The 23,662-nt window shown below is 38.4% G+C and overlaps 1 protein-coding gene across 19 annotated transcripts in view; it reads right to left on the bottom strand.

The window, feature by feature from the left end:
- UNC79 (unc-79 homolog, NALCN channel complex subunit) overlaps positions 1 to 23,662 on the bottom strand; it is a 279,776-nt gene that overhangs the window by 37,982 nt on the left and 218,132 nt on the right. For all 19 annotated transcript variants that reach the window (XM_032287551.1, XM_032287562.1, XM_032287558.1 and 16 more), the window contains 6 exons: positions 23,528 to 23,566; positions 19,193 to 19,305; positions 19,022 to 19,107; positions 17,399 to 17,572; positions 13,870 to 13,938; positions 10,492 to 10,602 (listed from right to left, as the gene is read on the bottom strand). In XM_032287551.1, the coding sequence (XP_032143442.1) occupies positions 10,492 to 10,602; positions 13,870 to 13,938; positions 17,399 to 17,572; positions 19,022 to 19,107; positions 19,193 to 19,305; positions 23,528 to 23,566 (592 nt within the window). The remainder of the gene's footprint in view (positions 1 to 10,491; positions 10,603 to 13,869; positions 13,939 to 17,398; positions 17,573 to 19,021; positions 19,108 to 19,192; positions 19,306 to 23,527; positions 23,567 to 23,662) is intronic.

Consider the following 23,662-nt stretch of genomic DNA (forward strand, 5'->3'; position numbering starts at 1 on the left):
CCTACATACCATTCCCAGCTTCCGGTATCTATCCTTCCACTCTCTAGCTCCATGAAATCAATTTTTTTAGCATCCACATATGAGTAAGAACATATGATATTTGTCTTTCTGTGCCTGGTTTATTTCACTTAACATAATAAATTCCAGTTCCATCCCTGTTGCTGCAAATGACATGATTTCAATCTTTTCTAATGGCTGAATAGTAATTCACTGTGTATACATATCACATTTCTTCATCCATTTGTCCAGTGATAGACACTTAGGTTGACTCCATATTTTACTATTGTGAATAGTGCTGCAGTAAACACGGGAGTGCAGGTATCCTTTTGAAATACTGATTTCTTTCCATTTGGATAAATATCAAGTAGTGGCATTGTTGAATCATAGGACAGTTCTTTTTAGTGTTTTGAGAAATATCCGTACTGTTTCCTATAGTGGCTTTATAATTTAAATTCCTATCAACAGGGCACAAGAGTTCCCCTTTCTCCATATCCTCACCAGGATCTGTAATTTTTTGTCTTTTTGATAATAGCCATTCTAACTGGGGTAAGATTATATCTTACTGTGGTTTTGATTTTCATTTCCCTCATGATTAGTGATGTCGAGCATTTTTTCATATGCCTGTTGGCCATTTGAATGTCTTCCTTTGAGAAATGTTTATTTAGGTCCTTTGCCCACTTTTTAGTGGAATTATTTACTTAGTGGGATTATTTATTTAGTGGGATTATTTACATTTGTTTTTTGTTTTTTTACTGTTGAGTTGTTAGAGTTCCTTGTATATTCTGGATTAGTCCCTTGTTGAAAGGTGATTCATCCTTTTTTAACAATAAACATCACAGAAACAGCTGAAGCTACCTATACAAGTGTTCTTTTCTTTCTTCCTTTCTTCTTTGAAGTGGCCACTATTCTGAATCTAGTGCTTATTATGTTATACATGTTTTTACACTTTAACTACATATGTATGTCTCCATTATAATGTAAAATATTGTTTTGCATTTTTTAACTTTCTGTAATGTTACACTGTGCATATCTTTCCACAACTTGTAATTACTCACTGCATTGTATTTTTGAAATTAATCCTTATTGATATATGTAGCTCTGGTTCTTTCAACTCAACAATCTAACAATATATTATTGTATGAATATACCAAAATTCATTGATCAGTCCTCCTGTTGATGAAATGTTGAGTTGGTTTCAATTTTGTAAGGCTTTTCTACTGTTGAATATAATACATGTGCAGAAAAGTACATAAAATATAAGCATACAGTTAAATGGATTCAGAGGATGTGATGCTATAAAATATATATTCGATCTTTAATCCTGTATCTGACATACAACTCCTAAAATCCTTAGGCCTCCAAACTGATGTCTTTTTTTTTTTTTTTTGAGACAGAGTTTCACTCATGTTACCCAGGCTGGAGTGCAATGGCGCAATCTCGGCTCACCACAACCTCCACCTCCTGGGTTCAGGCAATTCTCCTGCCTCAGCCTCCTGAGTAGCTGGGATTACAGGCACGCACCACCATGCCCAGCTAATTTTTTGTATTTTTAGTAGAGATGGGGTTTCACCATGTTGACCAGGATGGTCTCGATCTCTTGACCTCGTGATCCACCCGCCTCGGCCTCCCAAAGTGCTGGGATTACAGGCTTGAGCCGCCGCGCCCGGCCCCAAACTGATGTCTTTTTGCATGCTAATGAGTTGACTGATGGCTGGCAGCCTAGGTAGCTTTAGGAAGAGGACTGATCACCTGAAAGATCAAGGCACAATTATTAGAGCGTTAAGACTATCAGCCCCACCCCTCAACCTTTATAGAAGGGAGATGGGCTGACAGCTGGGTTGATCACCAATGGCCATGGCTACATAATGAAGCCTCCATAAAAACGCAAAAGGAAAAGGTTTGGAGAGCTCCTGGATAGCTAAACACATGGCGGGGTTCCTGGAAGGTGGCATGCCTGGAGAAGGCATGAAAGCTCTGTGCCGCTTCCCATTGCCTTGTCTTATGCATCTCTTCATCTGTATTCTTTGTAATATCCTTTATAATAAATTGCTAAATAAAATGTAAGTAAGTGTTTTTCTGAGTTCTGTGAGCTGCTCTACCAAATTAATTGAGCCCAAAGAGGAAGGCTCAGGATCTCTAATCTATAACCAGTTAGACAAAAGCACAGGTAAAACAACTAAAGCTTGCAATTGGCAGTGAAGGTGGGGGCTGGAGGACAGTCTCGGGGGCTGAGCCCTCAACCCGTGGGATCTGATGCTATCTCCAGGTAAGTAGTGTCAGAATAGAACTGTATCTATTCTGCAGAATCCATTGCTTGCTTTTTGGATCAAATCTCCACACATTTGATCACAGAAGTCTTTGGCATTGATGACTTTGAGAGCAGAGGAGAAACATGGTTTGAGTTTGAGTTTTTCTACTCTCAGAAGATGGACTGAACACTCATGTAATCACCACCCAGGCAAACAACAGCACATTGCAAATGTATCAGAAGCCCTGTGTGTCCTGTCTTGATCCTTTCCGAATCAAATAAGTAGAGTCCCTGTGGGGCTGTCTGTTCTTCCTATTCATTTTCACTCATTGTGTCTTGCCTCCTCATGTGTCTGGTTATCTCTGATTGCTGGATGCTTTGTTAGGAAGATATTTGCAGAAATGATTTGCAGCCTGAAATGTTATCTTCCTTCAAAGAGCTTTCTGTTTGTTTAGTGTTAGGGTGCAATCGTGGCTCCCTGCAGCTTTGACCTCCTGGGCTCAAGCGATCCTTCCACCTCAGCCTTTGGAGTAGCTGGAACTACAGGCATGTACTACCATGCCCAGCTAATTGTTTTTATTTTTTATAAAGATGAGGTTATGCCATGTTGCCCAGGTGCAGTGTTACCTTAATACACATACAAGGCATGTAATATTTTACCCTGGGCTACCACAACTCCTGAGCTCAAACAATCCATCCACCTCCACCTCCCAAACTGTAAGGATTATAGGCATGAGCTAATTTGGCCAGCCTAATTTTTTTTTAAATAGAGATGGAGTCTCGCCTTGTTGCCCAGGCTGGTCTCAGGCTCCTGGGTTCAAGTGATCTTCCCACCTTGGCCTTCTAAAGTGCTAGGATTATAAGCATGAGCCACCACATCCAGCCGTTGCACATTTTTATTCAATTCATTTTTTGTCACCACAATTACTGACATTTTAAAAATGTTTTATAATCATCTGTAGTTGAATATTAAAATTTGGTGATTTCTGGGTATCCATTTGTATCCAGCATCCTTGCTGAGCTCTCTTGTAGATTCTAAAAAGGTGTCTATAGATTCCGTTTGGTTCATTTGTAATCATATCACTTATGAAAAATGAGAGTTGTATTTTTTCTTTCTAATTCTTATACATTTGATTTCTTCTTCCTGTCTTGCAAAACTGAATGGTACCTCCAGCACCATGATAAATAGAACCAGGAATGACAGGCTTTCTTGTCTTATTTATGATTTTAAAGGGATGACTCTTAGCATTTCACCATTAAATATAATGCTGGCTAGATGTTTCTGGTAGACCCACTTTATGAAGTTAAGAAATTTCCCTTCTATTCCTAGTTTGATAAGAGTTTATGATGACTACTGAATTATAAAAAATAAGTTTCTTGTACCTGCTGAATAATGATAAAAAGGTTTTATCCTTTAATCTGGTAACATGGTGATATTAATAGATGTTCTAATATTTAAACATTTTTATATTTCAAGAAATTTCCAACTATATCATGAGGCCCTATTTTTAATGCGTTGATTTGCTATTATTCATTCAAAAGTTTTACATCTATGAAGGATATTGACCAATAATTTCCCTTCCCCTTATTGTCCTTCTCTGGTTGATATTAAAATTCTACTGGCCTCATAAAATGTGTTGAGAAGTGATCCCTTTTTTATATTCTATTAGTTTGTATAAAGAAGAGTTCAATCAGTTCTAAAATGTTTAGTAGAAGTTGTCTGTAAAGCTGGAATAGTTTTTGAGGGTAGGTTTTTAATTATTGATTCCATTTTTCAGACATCTAAGTCTAGTCAGTTATTTCTTTTTCTTTTTTTCTGGATGTTCTACATTATGTATTTCTAGAAAGTTGCCTATACTCTCCAAGATTTCAAATTTACTGGCATAAAGTTGTTCATTTTTAAATCTCTAATGTCTGCTGTTATGTTCCCCTTTTCATTGCTAATATTCTTTATCCATGTCTTTTATCTGGTTTGCTTGATCAGTCTTGCCAAGGGTTTCTCTATTTTATTAGTCTAATCAAAAAGCCCCCTTTCTGTTGTATTTGTCTTCCATTGAATCTATGTTTTCCTTCCTTCCTTTCTCCTTCCTTCTCTCCTTCTCTCCCTCTTTCATTCCTCCCTTTCTTCCTTTCCCTCTTCTCTCCCTCCTTCATTCCTTCTTTTTTTTTTTTTTTTTTTCAAAGAAGAAGGAAGGGTCTTGCTCTGTCATCTAGCCTGGAGTACACTTGGTGCAATCATAGCTCATGGCAGACTCAAACTCCTGGGTTTAAGCAATCCTCACACCTCAGCCTCCAGAGTGGCTAGGACTACAGGTGTATACAGCTAATTGTTTTATTTTTCTGTAGAGACAGGATCTCATTATGTTTCCCAGGCTGGTACACCTGTTGTCTATTTCATTAATTTCTGCTCTTATGTTTACTGTTTCCTTTCTTTAAATTTTGTTATGGTTACTCTGCTATTCTTATTTTAACAAATTTATGGTTTTTAGCCCATTTAGTTTTTCTTTTTTTCTAATTATTTAAGACAAATTTTCTTTTAAATTTCTATGCAGTTATATCTTTCAGGTTTTTGAATGTAATGGTTTTATAATTGTTTAGTTCTAAATATTTTTCTAAATTCTCATATTTCCTTTGATCTATGAATTATTTGAAAGGGAAAACACTGGGAGAAATGCTTGATGTAAGCGATGGGGGGGACGGAGACTGCAAACCACCAGGCATGTGTGTACCTATGCAACAACCCTGCAGGATGTGCACATGTACTCCAGAGCTTAAAGTACAATTTAAAAAAAAAAAGCATATTTTAAATTTCTAAATATAACAAGTCCCAGATACCATTAACCCACACAGCTTCATTTTACGAATTGGAAAAAGTGCGGATACACACACACAAATATATATGACTGCAAAACCTGAACAATGATAGGATTTAGGAAAAGTGACTGGGTCTGAATCTGGCAGGGGGACAAAAATCTGACATCTGACAATAGGAGGTGGTCAAGAGAAGAATCTCCTGGGTATAGCTGGGCCAGGGCACAGCCATGTACACCTGTGTGTACCAGTGATGTGTGCATGTATACTTCTCTCCATGTCTGCAGGGCCCTGAGCTGGTGTGGCTTTATGCCCGGGATGTCTCCTCCAACTGCTCTAGGACTTAATCAGGAAGCCCCAAATTTCTAAACCTGCCTCAATACTCAACAAAATTTAATACATCTAAGATGTGAACGGTGTCCCCTTAGATGTAGAGGCTTGTTCAGGCCACTCTTAAACATCTATGTGCAGTGATGGTTTTGTTATGGATTTATAATTTAATTGCATTGTGATTAAAGAACTTGCTCTCCTTGAAACTGACTCTCCAGTATGTGTTAAGACTTAATTTATTGCCTACTATCTGTTCCACATTTTAAAATCTTCCACATTTTAAAATATGTTCTAAATTTGATTGATTCAAGATTGCATCTACTTTGCTCACTGTATTGCTCAAATCCTCGAATCTACTGTATGTTTTATCTGCTTGATCTATCCATAACTGAAAGAGGTCATTAAAAATCTCCCTGTATGACTGTGAATTTATCAGTTTATCTTTGTAAGCCTATTATATTTTGTTTTATATATTTGGAAACTATATTATTAGCTCTATGGAATTTTAGAATTGTCACATTATCCTGGTGAATTGCTCCTTTTATCAATATATGGTAATTTTCTTTATAATAATGCTTTTCAAGTTAAAATCAATGGACTGATTTCAGCTTTCTTTTCATTAGTATTTGTCTGGTATATCTTTTTTTAACCTTTTCTTTTAAACTTTCTTGGTGTCTTTAGACATATTTTAGATGTAGCTCAATTTTTTTTTTTTTTTTTTTTTGAGACAGAGTTTCGCTCTTGTTACCCGGGCTGGAGTGCAATGCGCGATCTCAGCTCACCGCAACCTCCACCTCCCGGGTTCAGGCAATTCTCCTGCCCCAGCCTCCTGAGTCGCTGGGATTACAGGCACGCACCACCATGCCCAGCTAATTTTTTGTATTTTTAGTAGAGACGGGGTTTCACCATGTTGACCAGGATGGTCTCGATCTCTTGACCTCGTGATCCACCCGCCTCGGCCTCCCACAGTGCTGGGATTGCAGGCTTGAGCCACCGCGCCCGGCCAGATGTAGCTCAATTTTTAAAAGTCAATGAACAATCCCTAGTGAGTCTAGTAAACTTATATTTATTGTGATTCTATCATCTTATGTTTGCTTATTACAGCTTGTTCTATGATACTCTTTTTGGCTTGATTGAATTTTTATTCTTGTTTTACTCTCTGTTTGGAACTTATACATTATATTTCTGCCTTTTGGAGTTTACACTTAAAATGTCTACATGTATTCTTAAGAGTTTAAAGTTATTCATTATCTCTGCCCTTCTTGTGTATAATATACAGAATGCTTTAACTCCAGTCTCCAACCACACACACACACACACACACACACACACACACACACACACACACACACCTTACAGAGTACTATTTTCTAGTATTTTAGTGTTGTTTTTAAGCCCATCTGATTAACATTATTATTATTAATTCTTTATATTATCAATTATTACTTAGATTTTCACATTTTACCAATTTATTTGAGCATCATTCCTTCACACCTTTCACTCTTTCCTTCTTGGTTCACTTTCCTTCTTAAATCTTTTAGTAGTTGTTTCAGTAAGAATCTATTAGAAACTTTCTTATTTCCCTGATAGAATATTTATTTAGCCTTCACTCTTGAAGGATAGCTTAGCTGGTAGAGTATTCCAGGTAGATAGTTCTTTTTTCTTATCATTTTAAGACTTTTTTTTCCCCAATTATCTTCTTCCTTCTATTGCGCTGTTGAGAAGTTTATTGTCTGTCTTTTCCCTTGGTTGTTCTTCAGAGCGTTTTTAGAGTGTCTTTTCCCGTAGTTGTTCTTAAAATATTTTCTTTGTCTTGGCTGTTCCAACAAGTTATACTGACTCATGTATACTATGGCATGATCAGGTAAAACTTTATTTATAATACTTTTAGGGCTCATTGTGTTTCTTGAATCCAAAACTTAATTATTTTCAGCAATTCTAGAATTGATAAAAAGCCTGTTTTCCTTATCTGAAATATTTATTAGATATGTATTAGAATTTCTCTTTGTATTCATCTCTTTATCTCTCTCTTCTGCATTCTAGGTAATTTTTTCTGATCTGTTTCCTATGTCATCAATTCTCTCTTTGGCTATGTCTAATTTGCTATTTAAACTATCCATTGAATTTTTTATGTCAGTGATTGTTTTTCATTTCTAGAATTTCTACTTTGTTTAAATCTGTCTGGTTCATCTTTTTTTGTAAATGACTAAATCTATTCTATTATTTTATTTATTTTTCATATGCTTATCATTTAAAGTATAGTCATTTATATATTTATATTTTTATTATATTTTAATATTTATATATAATCTTCATATGCATATTATTTAAAGTATAGTTACTTATATATTGTCATTTTTTATGATATTATATATATATAACATTTATAGTCTCTATCACATAGTTTTAATATTGAAAGTTCTTGTGGGAAATGGTCTTGCTACTTGTCGACTTTCCTAATCTATATTGAGGTGGGTTATTTCTTCATTTGTTTTGTAATTTTAGATTATCAGCTCATGTTCATCAGGATTTTAACTATAGGAATTGTGCTGGGCCTAGGTTGGAGACATACTCCTCCAGAGAGGTTTGGGGCTTGTTCTGATCTTGCTTCTACCAGATATTTCAAGGTTTTTACTTGCTCAGCACTAATGTTATTTGACTCTTTAGCTTGGGAGTTCCAAGAGCATGCAGGTATTATAAATTCAAACTCTAAACCTGTTCTAAGAGAGGCCCCTGTTTACTAATTCTCAAGGGAGACTATAAATCTTTCTCCCAGTTCCCAAACTGAGACAGATACCATTCTTTGTCACCTCTATATAAGAATGTATTCTTTCCAAACCATCCCTTTACCAAGTGTACAGCCTTTCAAGGGCTCTGACCTTTTGCTAGGGATAACTCAGCTCCAACTCCCTGCCTGGATAGTCCCGAGATGTCATCTCCTTTCCTTGTATGGGCTTTAAAACTCTAGCCCCGGCCTGGCGCAGTGGTTCACGCCGGTAATCCCAGCACTTTGGGAGGCTGAGGCCAGTGGATCACAAGGTCAAGAGATCGAGACCATGCTGGCCAACATGGTGAAACCCCATCTTTACTAAAAATACAAAAAATTAGCTGGGCGTGGTGGTGTGTGCCTGTAGTTTCAGCTACTTGGGAGGCTGAGGCAGGAGAATTGCCTGAAACCTGAAAACGAAAGTTGCAGTGAGCCAGGATCGCGCCACTGCACTCCAGCCTGGTGATAGAGCGAGACTCTGTCTCAAAAAAAGAAAAAAATGATAACTCTAGCGCCTAAGTTACTGAGGCAAGCAACAACCCCACCACAGGACTACTTAAATGCTTACCACTCTGGTTCTCAATCCCACTTCATTTTTGCCCCTTTCATTCTTATAAAGTTAGCTCTAAATTAAAAATCACCTTTATTACATTTCATCCAGCACTTCCAGTATTTTAAGTGGGATGGTTTTCAGGGTATCTAGACTACCAGATTGCTAGAAAGGAAAGTCTACAAAGCTCTTACCTTTTTGTGCCTTTTCTTTGATTATATAAGCAAGACCACTCAATTAGCTGATGCTATTTTTAAACTATTTATTAAAGTTTCTTATTATCTGTGAGGAAGGTAGGAACACCCTGGACTGAAGCTTTCTACAAGTAATCATCATCTTGTATTGGAGTGAGAAAGGGTAGATGATAATAACACCACTAAAGTTATGATGGATTATTAGGAGATATCATGTGTAATGAATATCTTGAATTCAAAACCGAGAATTATCTTGAATTCAAATTCTAGAAGGTTCCCTGTAATTAATACCTATAGTGTGCAACATAGAAAGTATAAACTCATCATGATTCTTCCCCCAAAAAGGTATAATTTAAACAAAATAAACATAAAGACAATGAAGAAATCAAATAGTTTCTAGAAATAGAAAATCTTTTTGGTGCTGAAAAGATCTACTTTTTTAAGTGAAAAAGAAGAAAGAAGTTATCTTTCGAGAAGATTCTAAAAGAAGAAAAAAATGCTGACCATCTTGGTAGTTAGAAAACATATTGCTGCAGGCACAGTAATAAATAGTTTCTAATCAGAAAAAAACAAAGAAAAGATTACCATGGAACACTTAACATGGCAGAACAGACACAAGTTGGTAAGAAAAGGAATAAGAATGCTTTAAATAGAATGAAAGCCTTAGTATAAAATTAGATTTTTATGAGGAAAATAAAGGGCTTATAGAAACGGACAACATGAATAAGAGACATTTTGAATGTTCAGGAGAGAACAACAGAAACAGAGACCCATCGAAAACAAACTTGGAAGATTTCGAAATTGAAAGGGAAACATTTGTACATTGTTCTTAAGGACAGAAATGCTCCCAATTTGCCCTGCCTTCTGCTTTTCCTTTAGGACAGCATCTAGCAGCTCCCCAAGGCTGCTACTGCCACTGGGCCAGCAGTACTTTTCCACTTTCTCAGTAGTGGGCCATGGGAGCTACAGATAATGCAGTAGAGAAACCATTATTAAGGCAAGATGACAAAAGATGAGATTCCAATCTCAGAGGCCAAGAACTCAGACCTGGAGAGACAGACAAATGATGAGAATTAAGGAGCCCTTCAGAGGCTTTTACAAATGACAAGCTGGTATTTTTCTATTTTGGGTATAAAAACAAACAAAACAGAAATATCTATCTCCATAGAGCTTCTATTCTAGTAGGGGATAACAGACAATAAACCCAACAAATCAATAAACTATATACCGTATGGAGAAAAATAAAGCAGGAAAGGTGAACTTGAAAAGGACCTTAAGGCATCATGTCAACCATTGGCTCTTTTTATTCAAAAATACCACTTCTGTTCTAACCACATGACTGTCAGTTCTCCAAATCTGCATAAGTACATATTTTAGACTGTGTGTGTGTGTGTGTGTGTGTGTGTGTGTGTGTGTGTGTGTGTGTGTTTAAAGTGTTTCCTTACCCTGATATTTATTAGACTTCAATAGAATTACTCATTTTTAACTATATGGAAGAAACTGACCTAAAAGGGACTTGACACTGATTCAAAAGAATATATTTCTGCCAGTTTTCAGTTTCACAGGAACACACATATGGAAGCTTGCTTACCTTAGTGAAAGCCCGGTAACACAAGCCACATAGCTCCACCAGGTAGGCCAGAGTGAAGACAGCATTCTGAATTACAAAGCTGAGCAGTTTTGAAAATGGTTCCAACAAACTCTGCAATGAGATTGAGGCCAAATAAAGTCAATTGCTGATCACTTCATTGAAAAAAAAAAGTATTAAAGTCTTATGATACTTTAACTAATAGAATCACTTTTTATTAATTTAAAATCTGTTACCAGGTGGCTCCTGTAGCATCCTGTCGGCCTAATAAAAACAGAACTGCACCTTCAGTCAAGGGCTCAAAGAACAGGATCAAATCATTTAATTGCTCAAAAAGACATTCATTTTTCCATGTGGCATCATTTATAAACTTACCTAACTACACCGCTGTCTTCATGTCCTCCCTAAGCAATCAAGAGTGTGAGGTTTGCAATAGGATCTTCCACTTTATTTTCAGAACATTTAAGTGTTTATGAGTTCATCATATTCAGATCTGGAAGACTGTCTTCTGGGTTAAGTAGCGCAAACCATCCTTGTGTAAGTACTAAAGTATTATAACTTACATAAAATTCATCACAACCCAGCCTGCTGCCAATGTTTGTCAGGAAGGCATAGTCTGTTTCAGTTTCTCCCCCTGAATGCTACCCACAAAGGGTCAGTTTTAGTTCTATATGCTTTCTTAAGTCATTTAGAAACATTTATGGAGTACTTATTGAGTGTCAGATGGATAATTTCACATAGTTTATCTTATTCAAATTTCTCATAACTATCCCAGGAGACAGTGTGTTATAATATAGGTAATGACACAAGCACTAAATTCTGACACAAGGCATTTCACACTCTAGCTTACTGTGACCTTGAATAAGTGATTTAATCTGTCTGGAACTTGGTTTTCTCCTCTGTAAAACAGGGATAATAATGGCTTCCACATCATTAGGGTGCAAATTATGAGAATTCAAAGTGGTAATATATGTAAAGCACTTGGTACCAGTAAGCTCTCCATCAGTGTTAGCTATGATCTTCATTATTAACCTTCTGAAGCTTTAGTATCTGTTCCTACTCTGCAGCTTAGGCAGTTAAGTAGGCCAGCAATCTGCCTAAGGCCATACAGGTATGAAGTAGAATTCAAAGCCAAGTTCTAGGGCAATTTTCCAGAGGTAGAATTGTTCTGCAGAGAAGATAGGATTTTAACTGGACTCCAAAACACTTCCAAGCCATGATTTCCACTACTTCTCATTATCTACAGTGCTTCCTGTCTGGTTTTCAAAAGTAATACATGTTCGACGTCAAACTCAAGATACGTAGGAAAGGACGGATGAGGAAATAAAAATCATCCAGAGTCCTACCGCCTCATGATTACATTTTGATACTCAGTGGAAATATTACACATATACAATCCTATATCTTGTTTTTTATTAACTTAATATAAGAAATTCCCAGTGCCATTTAATTCTTCATAATCATCTATTCTAACGGCCACAAAGCCACATTTTACTATAAATAATACCCCAATAAATATATTTTACATGAAATTAGCATTTGCATTTTCTTCCATGAATAGATTCCCAGAAAAAGAATGACTAAATCAAAGGATATGAGCATATTTGAGGTTCTTTTTTCTTATTGATACGAAAATGAATGTACTCTGTGTTAGTTGCCCTTGAAGATAGGAATTCTATTTTTTACTTATTTATATTCCCCACAGAAATCTATGTGATGCTTCCCATATAGGATATCTTAAAGAAACTCACAGAAATAGTCCTAATGATTCATTATTCTTTGCTCCATATAAATGCTATTGCCTTGAGGTCAGGTGCGGTGGCTCATGCCTGTAATCTCAGCACTTTGGGAGGCCAAGGTAGGCAGATCACTTGAGGTCAGGAGTTCAAAATCAGCCTGGCCAACATAGTGAAACCCCAGCTCTACTAAAAATACAAAAATTAGCCAGGCATTGTGGCACATGCCTGTAGTCTCAACTACTTGGAAGGCTAAGACAGGGAGAATTGCTTGAATCTGGGAGGCGGAGGCTGCAGTGAGCCAAGATGATGCCACTGCACTACAGCCTGGGCAACAGAGCAAGACTCCATCTAAAAAAAAAAAAAATATATATATATATATATATATATGCTATTGTCTTGAAACATTGACAATAAATGAATGGAACAGGAATGTCTCATGTTGCACATAATGTATCTTTATTGGTCAAAAAGATAAGCCTGAATTCAAGCCTATATGGAAACTTGCTCTTGAATCTAGAAGAGCAGCATAATTATGGGGCAATATGAACCCAAAGCACCTATGTCCAAGTCTCAAATCTTCTACTAACCAGCTGTGTGATCCTGGTCAAGACACTTCATCTCTCTGAGCCTATTTTCTCGTCTGTAAATGAGCAGACTGAACCCAGTGATATCTTTGTAACTTTCTAGCATAAACCACGAGTCTATGAAAGCACAGTCAAGTTAAATAGTTGCAAGATACATGCATCATTGGTATATTAAACAGTAATTACAAGTTATAGCAACACAAACTATTGTACCACTGCATAGAATGCAGCCCGGAAATAGAGCCTGGAAGACAAAAGTGAATGACACACGGTGCAGAACTTCTTGAAACTTGTGGTTTCCTTGGGATCACTTCAGGACAACGTAAGTGCTACTATAGAGAGCTCTATCAAATACTGTGGGAGCTGATACAGGAGAAAGTTGCTACAGATAATATCAACATCTTTTTTCATTAAATGGAACCCTGAAGAATGAGAAGGAGTTCACCACACCAACAAGGCCATAAAGCATTTCAGGCAAAGGAAATGGCCTAAGCAAAGGCAAGGAAGTATTAAATGAAATAAGATTATATATCTGAAGCATTAAGCACAATGTCTGCCACATGATAACAAACAGTGACTGTTGTTTCAATGATGATGATAATGCTGATTCTGAAAGTGGATAGGAGGAATGGATGAATAAGACATGTAGCCAAAGATTACATTGGAAAGGCAGCCTGGAGAGTTATGAAGTAACATGTTAGATGCCACGTTAAGGAATCTGGGCATCATCCTGAAAGAAAAGAGGCATTTTCAGAGATTTTAAAGCAAGGAACCAACACAATAAGATCCTGTTTAGAAGGACCACCTAGTTAGTAGTATGGCAGGTGGATTGGTGGGGATGGCCCAGGGCTAGCAGGACCAATGACAAACCATGACATTGTGAGGTATTAGATAGAGCTCTTTATAGAAGGCACTGACCCAGCATGAGGAGAGAGAAGGAGGCTGAAAGGGAAGCATTCAGTATGCAATAACTATCTTCAGTATTGCTACAAGCCTATCTCTTTAGGTTAAAAAATAACTGACTAACCAATTGGTTATGTTTTTCTGAACATACATACCCTTGTAGCATTGGTAGAGGGGATCTTCAAGAGGCAAATCATAATTCTCAAACTGGAATCTAAAGAACACTGTGAATAAATATGAAAAAAAGTAAAGATCAGTTTTCACCTTAATATGCCTTTTGCTTCAAATATGTCCTGAACACATTTATTTTAGCAAAAGGAAAAATATGAAATATGACTGCTTCTCCACAGTTTCACATGCCCTAATATCTTTGTTGAAAAAAATCATTCTCATGTTAAAACAATTTTAATTAAACAACTGTACAATGTTAAATAATTAAACACAGCTCCTAAACTATTTTCAAAGATATGGCCCTAAAAATTAATGAGATAGACAGTTGAACAGAGAGATGGGTGGGTGGGTGGATGGGTGGATGGATGGATGGATGGATACACAATGAACAGAAATTGTTGGGTAGATATTAAATGTATCTAACTCTAAAGAGATACACCTATTTGTGAAAGACCATTTTAGGAAAAAAAAACAAAAACTTCTTAGATCTATTTGCAAAACCCATTAATCCACATAACAACCAGTTTCATCTGCCTTTTCTCTGCTATGAAGTGACATGACAGAAATCCGAGAAAATGCAGTAAAATTTCTACAAAAGAAAATCATGCCTTACCTATCCATTCGAGTTCTATATTGACAAGATTCCACATCAAAATGTACTTTTTAAAATTGAGTTTACTAGGATTGGGGGAAAACATTACAGCAAGAATAAACAATGATACGATTTAACTTTATAAACATCACAATAGCAGGCTATAGTTATATTTCTGCAGCTGCGTACACATACATTAACCTCTTCAAGACAGTACAAACTAAGCCAGGAGTTTTCCGTGGAATCCCAGAACCAGCAGCTAGAAACGTGCTAGAATGCAAATCCTCAAGCCTGACACATGAATCAGAAACTCCCAAGTCAGGCCCAGTAGGCTGTGTTTCAGCAAGTCCTGCAGGGGCATTGATACACATTAACGCTTGAGATCTGCTTCTATAAACTGATGAAAACAAACCATAGAAGGTTTCAGTGGCTTATTATTTTCCCCAGAGATTAAAAACAAAGGCAGAAGATGATCAGAGGCAGTGCCCAGATCTGCCCTAGCGGGGCAAATTCTTACACAGATTCTGAAAGTATTTCACAAGTGCCTTCTAAGGTAACCACTGGGGTCTATTTAATCTGCTCGATACTCATCGGAGTTGATGTGACATTTACATTACTTTAAACCAAACGCTGAAAACTGGCTGCTCATCAGGTCCCCACAGTGATTTAAAAATCAGAAAATGTCATCTTGTGAAAAAAAGGGAAGACAGATAACCTGGGGGCCTGCGTTCTCACAGAACAACAATCAGCAGGTGTGAGTATCCACTGACCTCGTAGAAGGACTGGCACATTCTAGTTCCCAAGTGTCTCAATTCTGCTTATAATCTTATCTCCTTTATTAATCCTGCAGGCAGGGTCCTATGGGCAGGGCTGATTGTCACAAATCAGGCACGCCACTTGTTTACAGCTGGCAACACCTGTCACTCTTTTGTGCTCAAGTGAAATCTTCTGATAGTCACATCGGCAAGCAGGCATTTGAATTTGCCATACCTCATACCATCCCTTCTCTTAGCGTGTGCGGCTCTTTAGCAGTGAAGCCCTGATTGGCTCTCGGGTCCTAGGAGGCTCCACGTGCCTAAAATTTGTGCACAAGGTTTCCTATGTGTGGATGTACAGTAGCTATACAGATACACACTTTCAAAGTACTGACCCTCCTTGCTTGGATTTATTCAGCTACTCCAGATCTGTGGGCAAACAAGGATCATAGACTATAAGAGGTGGTAAAGATCCCTCCTCTGCACTCCTGCTTCTCACTGTAACTCCAAGCTCAAAGGGGCACATGCTGAGCTAAGGGTCCCTGAATTATACCATGTAGACCTATTAGTAGTATCTGCCCCTTTGGAAAAATGTATTATCACAGGTGGTTAATCTTTATCAAATATCTTATGTACACATAATACTCATTGTAGAGGTGGTGGAGCTACTAATATGTACCCTCACTTGTAAAATCAACAAGTGATTCTTTTGCTTTTCTATCAGAATTTTTAAAATTTTTATTTTATTTTATATTTTTGAGACAAAGTCTCACTCTATTGCCCAGGCTGGAGTGCAGTGGCACAAACATGGCTCACTACAACCTCAAATTCCCGGGCTCAAGCAATTTTCCCACCTCAGCCTCCCAAGTAGCTGGGACAACAGGTGCATGCCATCATGCCTGGCTAATTTTTAAATATTCTCTATTTGTTTACTTATTTTTGAGACAGAGTCTCTCTCTGTCATCCAGGCTACAGTACAGCGGTGCAATCATGACTCACTGCAGCCTCAACCTCCTGGGTTCGAGCAATGAGCCCACCTCAGCCTCTCAAGTAGCTGGGACTACAGGTGCCACCATGCCCAGCTATTTTTTTTTAAGAGACAGAGTCTCACTATATTGCCTAGGCTGTGGTTTTTAAAATCTTTCATACAGATGACGTCTCGCCATGCTCCCCAGACTGGTCTCAAACTCCTGGGTTCAAGCAATCCTCCCATCTCTGCCTCTCAAAGTGTTGGGATTACAGGTGTGAGGCGCTATGCCCTAACTGATTCATTTTGTTGCCAGTTAAATGCTTGTGTATTCTGCACAGAGAAAGCACAAAAAACCTCATGGCGCAGGTCAGATCCAAAGCCAGTAATGCCACTGCCAGCCACCTCCCCATACCCTGCTCTAGAGACATGAATGCCTTCAACTCACCCTGTCATAGAAGAGCAAAAAAGAGTCTGTTAGTGAAACAGACACTGGACTGTGAGTCAGAAAACCTCTGTTCTGATCTTCACATTGCCACCACTGCATTGCTTCGGAAGCTACACTACCTCTCTGAATTTGCAGAATTCATTTCGAAAATGAGGGCATTGGAAAGGATGATCTTTTTAGGTTTCTTCCAGCTCTAACAGTATTGGCTTCTTAATTGCATTTACGGGGCTCCTGTTTTCGATGATCCTTGGGCCACTAGATTTCCAGGTAGGTGTGTATATTCTTGGGGATGGTATGGTATAGAGGGTAACAGTCAAGCAGAAATAGCATCATTCACAAACACAGCAATCACTTCCCTTTAGATAATTCTCTAAAATTTAAATTTTATATGTCTGGGCTGCTTTTGGATAAAACTATTTATTTACTTACTTATTTAATATCTACCAGAGAAAAATAGCTGGATAAACACCATCTACTAATGTCTTTCTGGCTGTCTTTTTTTTTAAATCAACTGGAAAAATGCATGTTCATAATCAGTGATCAAAATGCTCACTCTGCATTCCTGTCATTCCCTAAGAGAGGACAGAACAACCCAAATAAGCCTCCTCACTCATGGCTGACGGAGGTTTCTCATTGTCCTTTGCGATACATTAAATCACCCAAGACTCTGCTACTTGTGTTGTTCTCTATAAATAAACGGTCTGAAAATGGTAACAAATTAATTGAAAATGAAATCTTCGGCTCAGCTTACCTTCAGAGGTAAAACACAAGGCAGCTTGGCAAAAAATGTTTGAAACTGGTTGCTGATTGTGGTCCAGAGGCTACTAGGAGAATCCATAGGCAAAGCTTCCATGAAGGTTGCAATGTTTTCCAAACAGCGTATCATAGCACCCCCTGCTGGTAAATTCTTTTTGTTATTTAGACCCTAAAAACACAAAAGCATAGGCAATCAACTGCTGAAACAGTACGGGAATGCATAGCGCTATTTGGTGAAGGTCAGTTTAAAAGTCATATCTTCAGGCTATAAACGTGTTCAGTGCCTACTACATAGGCCAATCCCTGCGATAGACTGGAGGAATATCAAGAAAAATTGACAAGTTCAGACAAACTTATGGGAGAAAATTGGTGAGAGGTGAAATGTGAGCAAGAAATAGGAAACAGCTTCCAAGGCGTTCCATTGTGGATCGGTGCTAAGAAAACAATAAATGAAGCTCACTGGAAATAATCCCCAGCACAAAGACTGAACATAGAATTACAGGAGCAGCAGCTTTCTTTCTAACAGTGAGCATCGCCCGCAAGCAAACCGTGAGCGCTGACCTGCAGCGGCGCTGAGACTTGAACCCATGTCACTTGATCCAGTGCCCATAGCTCCACCCACCACTCTGCCCTTGGAAAACTGGGTTGTTCTGTGGAGGCAAGGTCACGACTTAGTTGGGAGTGTGGAGAAGCTTTCAAGGAAGAGTAAATCCATGCAAAGCAGCAATGTTCAACTGACACTTTTCTATGCAATTCTATTTCTTAATTAACTTTATAAAATTTAAATTATTTTAAATTTTAGCATTTCATATTATTTTTCTTTTGAGTTGGGGTCTCTTTCTATTGCCCAACTTGGAGCATAGTGTAGCGATCACAGCTCACTACAGCCCCCAACTCCTGAGTTCAAGTGATCCTCCCCTCTCAGTCTCCTAAGTAGCTGGGACTACAGGCATGTGCCACCACCCTGGCTAATTTTTTTAATTTTTATTTTGTAGATATGGGGGTCTTGCTATGTTGCACAGGCTGGTCTTGAGCTCCTGGCCTCAAGCAATCCTCCTGCCTCAGCCTCCCAAAGTGCTGGGATTATAGGCATAAGCCACTGCACTCAGCCCTTAGCATTTAAAAATTTTTTTTTTTTTTTTTTTTTTTTTGAGACGGAGTCTCGCTCTTGTTACCCAGGCTGGAGTGCAATGGTGCGATCTCGGCTCACCGCAACCTCCGCCTCCTGGGTTCAGGCAATTCTCCTGCCTCAGCCTCCTGAGGAGCTGGGATTACAGGCACACACCACCATGCCCAACTAATTTTTTGTATTTTTAGTAGAGACGGGGTTTCACCATGTTGACCAGGATGGTCTCGATCTCTTGACCTCGTGATCCACCCGCCTCGGCCTCCCAAAGTGCTGGGATTACAGGCTTGAGCCACCGCGCCCGGCCTATGCATTTAAAATTTTTAATATGTATTTTCAATTCAAAAATTGTAGATTTCATTTTTAAATTAAATAACATTGAAATCCTTTCTCAGCAGTACCCTGTGGCAGGACTCAAAGAAACATAACCCACAGTTGTGCTGGGGCTTAGAGTTTCGGCTGGGGCTTAGGGTGTCACTAAAGGAAACCCACCTCCAGGAGCTGACTGAGGGCTGCGATGGAGCTCAGCTCATTGAAGTCCATCAGAGATGAGGCTAAGGTCCGTAAAAAAGTCCCATCTGGAAAGTCAACAATCAGATTTAGTGTTTGAGCATCTGGGACGAGTCAAATTTGTGGCGTCTGGATCCTCAAAGGATGAGTTACCTTTGATGGTGCTTTGGAACAGCTGTGGGAAGATGCCGTTGGGGGCCAGCTGGTGGAAGAGGCAGCGCAAGAACTGCTTGGCCACCCCCGCTGCATTGCCGGGAACCATCATGCTGGAGTGGAACAGGGGGAGAAAAGGCAAGAGGTCATAGGCCAGGGAGCATGTGTTTAGGTATTCACTTAGAATTCAAACATCTGCACACCATTCCTCTTATGAGATATCTCACTGTCATGTTCATCAGTGAAAGGAAATATTCTACTCAAAGCTAATCCCTGCTAACAACAACTTTTTAGAAAGAGAGAACCATGAAATGCCAGAGTAGTCCCAGACACGTTCCAGGTCCCATAATGTACTCATGGAGGTTATAAGGCCCAGAGAGAAGAGGTAACATACAAAGGTCACATGGTCGCAGAAGGACACAGTCCTTCTGCATAGAGAAATGCAAGTTAAAACTATAATGAAATACCCATTACACACCCACCAGAATGACTAAAATTAAAAAGATCAACAATGCCAAAGTTGGGCAAGAGTATGAAGCAACCGGAAGTCTCATCCATTGATGGTGGTAATATAAAATGGCATAACCACTTTAAGAGAAGCTCCAGTAGTTTCTTATAAAATTAAACACATACCTATTCTGTAACCCAACAATATCATCCCTAGATATCTTACCCAAAAGAAATAAAATCACTTGTTTTAAAAAGGGCTTTCATAAGAATGTTGACAACAGCTCTATTTTTAAAAGCCCCAAACAAAAACAACCTAGAAGTCCTTCAATAAGAAAATAAAAAAGCAAACTATGGGATACAATTCAGCCTTGAAAAGGAAGCAAACTCCTAATAAAAGCAGCAACATGGATAAATCTCAAAAACATCATGCTGAATAAAAGAAGTTAGACACAAAAGAGCACAGACAGTAGGATTCCATTGACAGGGAGTCTAGAAGGGGCAAAATTAATCCATGTGGAACAACAGTGTTTGCCTCTATGGAAGTAGAGGGTCTCTGGAAAGGTTCATGAGAGAACTTTCTGGGAATAACGGTAGTGTTCTATATCTTGACAGGGGTTTGGATTACACAGTTATATGCATTTGACAAAACTCAAGAAATGAACACTTAAGATTTGTATACTTCCTTGTATGTAAATTATACAAAAGAAACAACCACAGTCAATGTACAATATGGTGGGTATGGTTAGCAACAACGTATTGTACACTTAAAATTCGCTGAGAGAGTAGATTTCAAACGTTCTCACCAAAAAATAAAAAGGTAACTACATGAGGGGATGAATATGTTAATTAGCTTGACTGTGGTAATCATTTCACAATGTACGTATCCATCAAAATATCACATTTATGCCTTAAATATATATAATTTTTATTTCTCAATTAAACCTCAATAAAGCTGGAGGAAAAAAGAAACAAAGGTATAAGAAATTGAACCTGAGTTAAGGCTAACTTTGCAAAAGTATGTAGGGGAAAATATATTCTAATATCTGAAATTTACTCTGAAATACATCTAAGAAATGATGGATGGATAAATGATTGGATACATGATAAAGAAAATAAAATATTTCTTTTAAAATCTAGGTGATAGGTATATGAACGTTCACTGTATAATTCTTTCAACTTTGCAGTATATTTAAAATCTTTCATTAAAAAAAGTAAAGAAAAAAAGTTTTTTAAAAAGCCATTCATTGAATAGAGCATAAGAAAGAAAAACAAACATCCCTAAAGCCATAAGCTATAGAAATGCAATGTCAACAATAATATTATCTCGTGTTTGTAGGACGTGTTACAGTTACGCTATCATATACACTCTATCATTTGGGTATATGTGCCACAGAAAACACTCCTGAGGCACAAGAAGGCATAGATTAGTATCTCTCTTTTACAGATGAGGAAACTAAGGCAGAGAGATCAGTGTGGCCAAAGTCAAAGACAGCATCTGTTCCTGCCCTCCTCTGGTTCTTCCTCCCCAATGCAGTCAAAGTAGGCTTTCTACGTGCTACACACACACACGCACACACAGGCACACGCACGCACGCATGCATCTTGCTGCTTACAAATCCTTCACTGGCTTCCCACTGCTGCTAGAAGGAAGTCCAAAATATTTACTGTGGTTTATAAGTCATGCACAAGCTAGCAGTCAGACTCAGCAAGCTCTTGCATCTCTGTGCTGTGGTTATACTGGCTTTTTCATAGTTCCTCCTACACACCGTTTTTATCATGCTTTTTCCATAACTATGTGCATATTAAGTTAAACTCATTTTTTCATATCTTAGTTTAAATATCACTTCTCAAGGGAAGCCCTTCCCTCCTTCTCCCCTCCTCTACCACTATCAAGACCAGACTGGGACCGCCTGTCACACCCACTCACACTGTCAGCTCTCATCCAGGCTTGCTCTTCTCAGCAAATGCCACGCCCGCCCACCCAGTTGTTTAGACCAAAACCTGGGAGTCATTCTTGCCTCCTCACTTTCTCTTATACCCAACATCCAATTTAGCAGCAAATTCTATTGGCTCTACTTTCAAAATATTTCTTAAATATATCCTTAATGTGACTACCTCTCATCACCTTAGACTAAGCCACTAACCTCTCACCTGCACCACTAACACGGTCATCAAATTGGTCCCCAGCTTTACTTTTTAACCCCTCCCCATAATCTATTTTCAACACAGAAGCCAGAGGGATCCTTTAAATTTTTTTTTTCTTAAAAAAAGATTTATTTTATTATGTTAAGAACACTTAACATGAGAACTATCCTCTTAACAAATGTTTGTGTACAATACATTACTGTTGACTGTAGGTGGAATGCTATATAGCAGATCTTCAGAGCTCATTCATCCAGCTTGACTAAAACTTCATGCCCCTTGATTAGTAATAGGGTTTGGTTGTGTCCCCACCCAAATCTCATCTTGAATTGTAACGCCCATAATTCCCACATGTTGTGGGAGAGACCCGGAGGGAGATAACTGAATCATAGGGGCAGTCATTCACTATGGTGGTAGTGAACACGTTTCATAAGATCTGATGGTTTTATAAACAGGAGTTCCCCTGCACAAGCTCTCTCTTTGCTGGCCGCTATGTAAGACGTCCCTTTGCTCTTCCATCATCTTCCACCATGATTGTGAGGCCTCCCAGGCCATGTGGAGCTGTGAGTCCATTAAACCTCTTTCTTTTATACATGACCCAGTCTCAGGTATGTCTTTATCAGCAGTGTGAAAATGGACTAATACAGCATGTTAAAGCACATCACCCCACACTCCAATGGCTCCCTGCTGCATCCTTAAAATGACCTGCAGGGCTCTACTTGGCCTGGCCCCCACTGCCTCTGCCTTCTCATCTCCTGCCACTCTTTTTCACACTCAACCTGCTCCAGGCACATTAGTCTGTTTTCCAAATATATGAGGCATTTTCCTGGCTTAGAGACTTCATATTTGCTGCTCCCTCTGCCTGGAATGTTCTTTCTATAAATTACTGCATGGATCACTCTCTCACTTTATTCAGGCTTTGTTCAAATATTACCTCCTCAGAAAGGCTGTCCTTGACTATTATATCTAAAACACCAGCTCCACGCACTCTATCTCCCGGACTTGCTTGATTAATTTTCACAGAATTTAGCACTAAATGATATTAAATTACAGAGTCAGTTTTCCTGTTGGTTAATTTGCTTGTTTTCTCCCTCATCAAGTAGAATGTAAGTTCCATGAGAGCCAGGATTTGATGTTTTGTTACCACTATAACATCAGTAACTAGTAGTCACTCCATAAATACCTGTTGAATGAATTACTGTTACATAAGTCTCTTTGTACTTTTTCTTCATAGCACTTAGCACAGTTTACAATTATGAATTTGTACAAATATTTTATTTGCATTGGCTTCATGGATAGACTATAAGCCCCATAAGGGCAGGAATCATGTCAGTTTTGCCCCCAGTGAAGCCCTAAGTATCTAGCACAGGGTGGGCTTAAAAGTATTTGTTGGCTGAAATAAGTGAGTGAGTGAATGAATGAGTGAATGAATAAATAAAGGCAAGAACAAAAAATGAACAACTAGTGCTCTCTGGAGCTACAACTGGGGCCTAACAATATTCTTTCTGTGGTGCACAAACTGGCATTTTATTTTTTATTTTTTTATTGAGACAGGGTCTTGCTATGTTGCCCAGGCTGGTCTCGAACTCCTGGGCTTGAGTGATCCTCCCACCTCAGCTTCCCAAAGTGCTGGGATTACAGACATGAGCCACTGCACCCAGCCCCACACTGGTGTTTTAGAAACAGATGAACATTCTCAGAGGAGAAAAGAAAGTGAGATCTGGGCTCACTTTAGGACCTTACCTTTCTGCTTGATTAGAAAAGGTAGTACTGGATGCCAATCTAGGAAATAAAGTAAAGAGAGTCACACAAATATCTAAGATTTCCATGATGAGATGCATTAGTAATGTGGGAGGAGGACCTATTGTGTTTCCGGTT

The sequence above is a fragment of the Sapajus apella genome, unplaced genomic scaffold, assembly GCF_009761245.1.
Source record: "Sapajus apella isolate SASKATOON/1434 unplaced genomic scaffold, GSC_monkey_1.0 scaffold20, whole genome shotgun sequence".
NCBI classification, from domain to species: domain Eukaryota; kingdom Metazoa; phylum Chordata; class Mammalia; order Primates; family Cebidae; genus Sapajus; species Sapajus apella.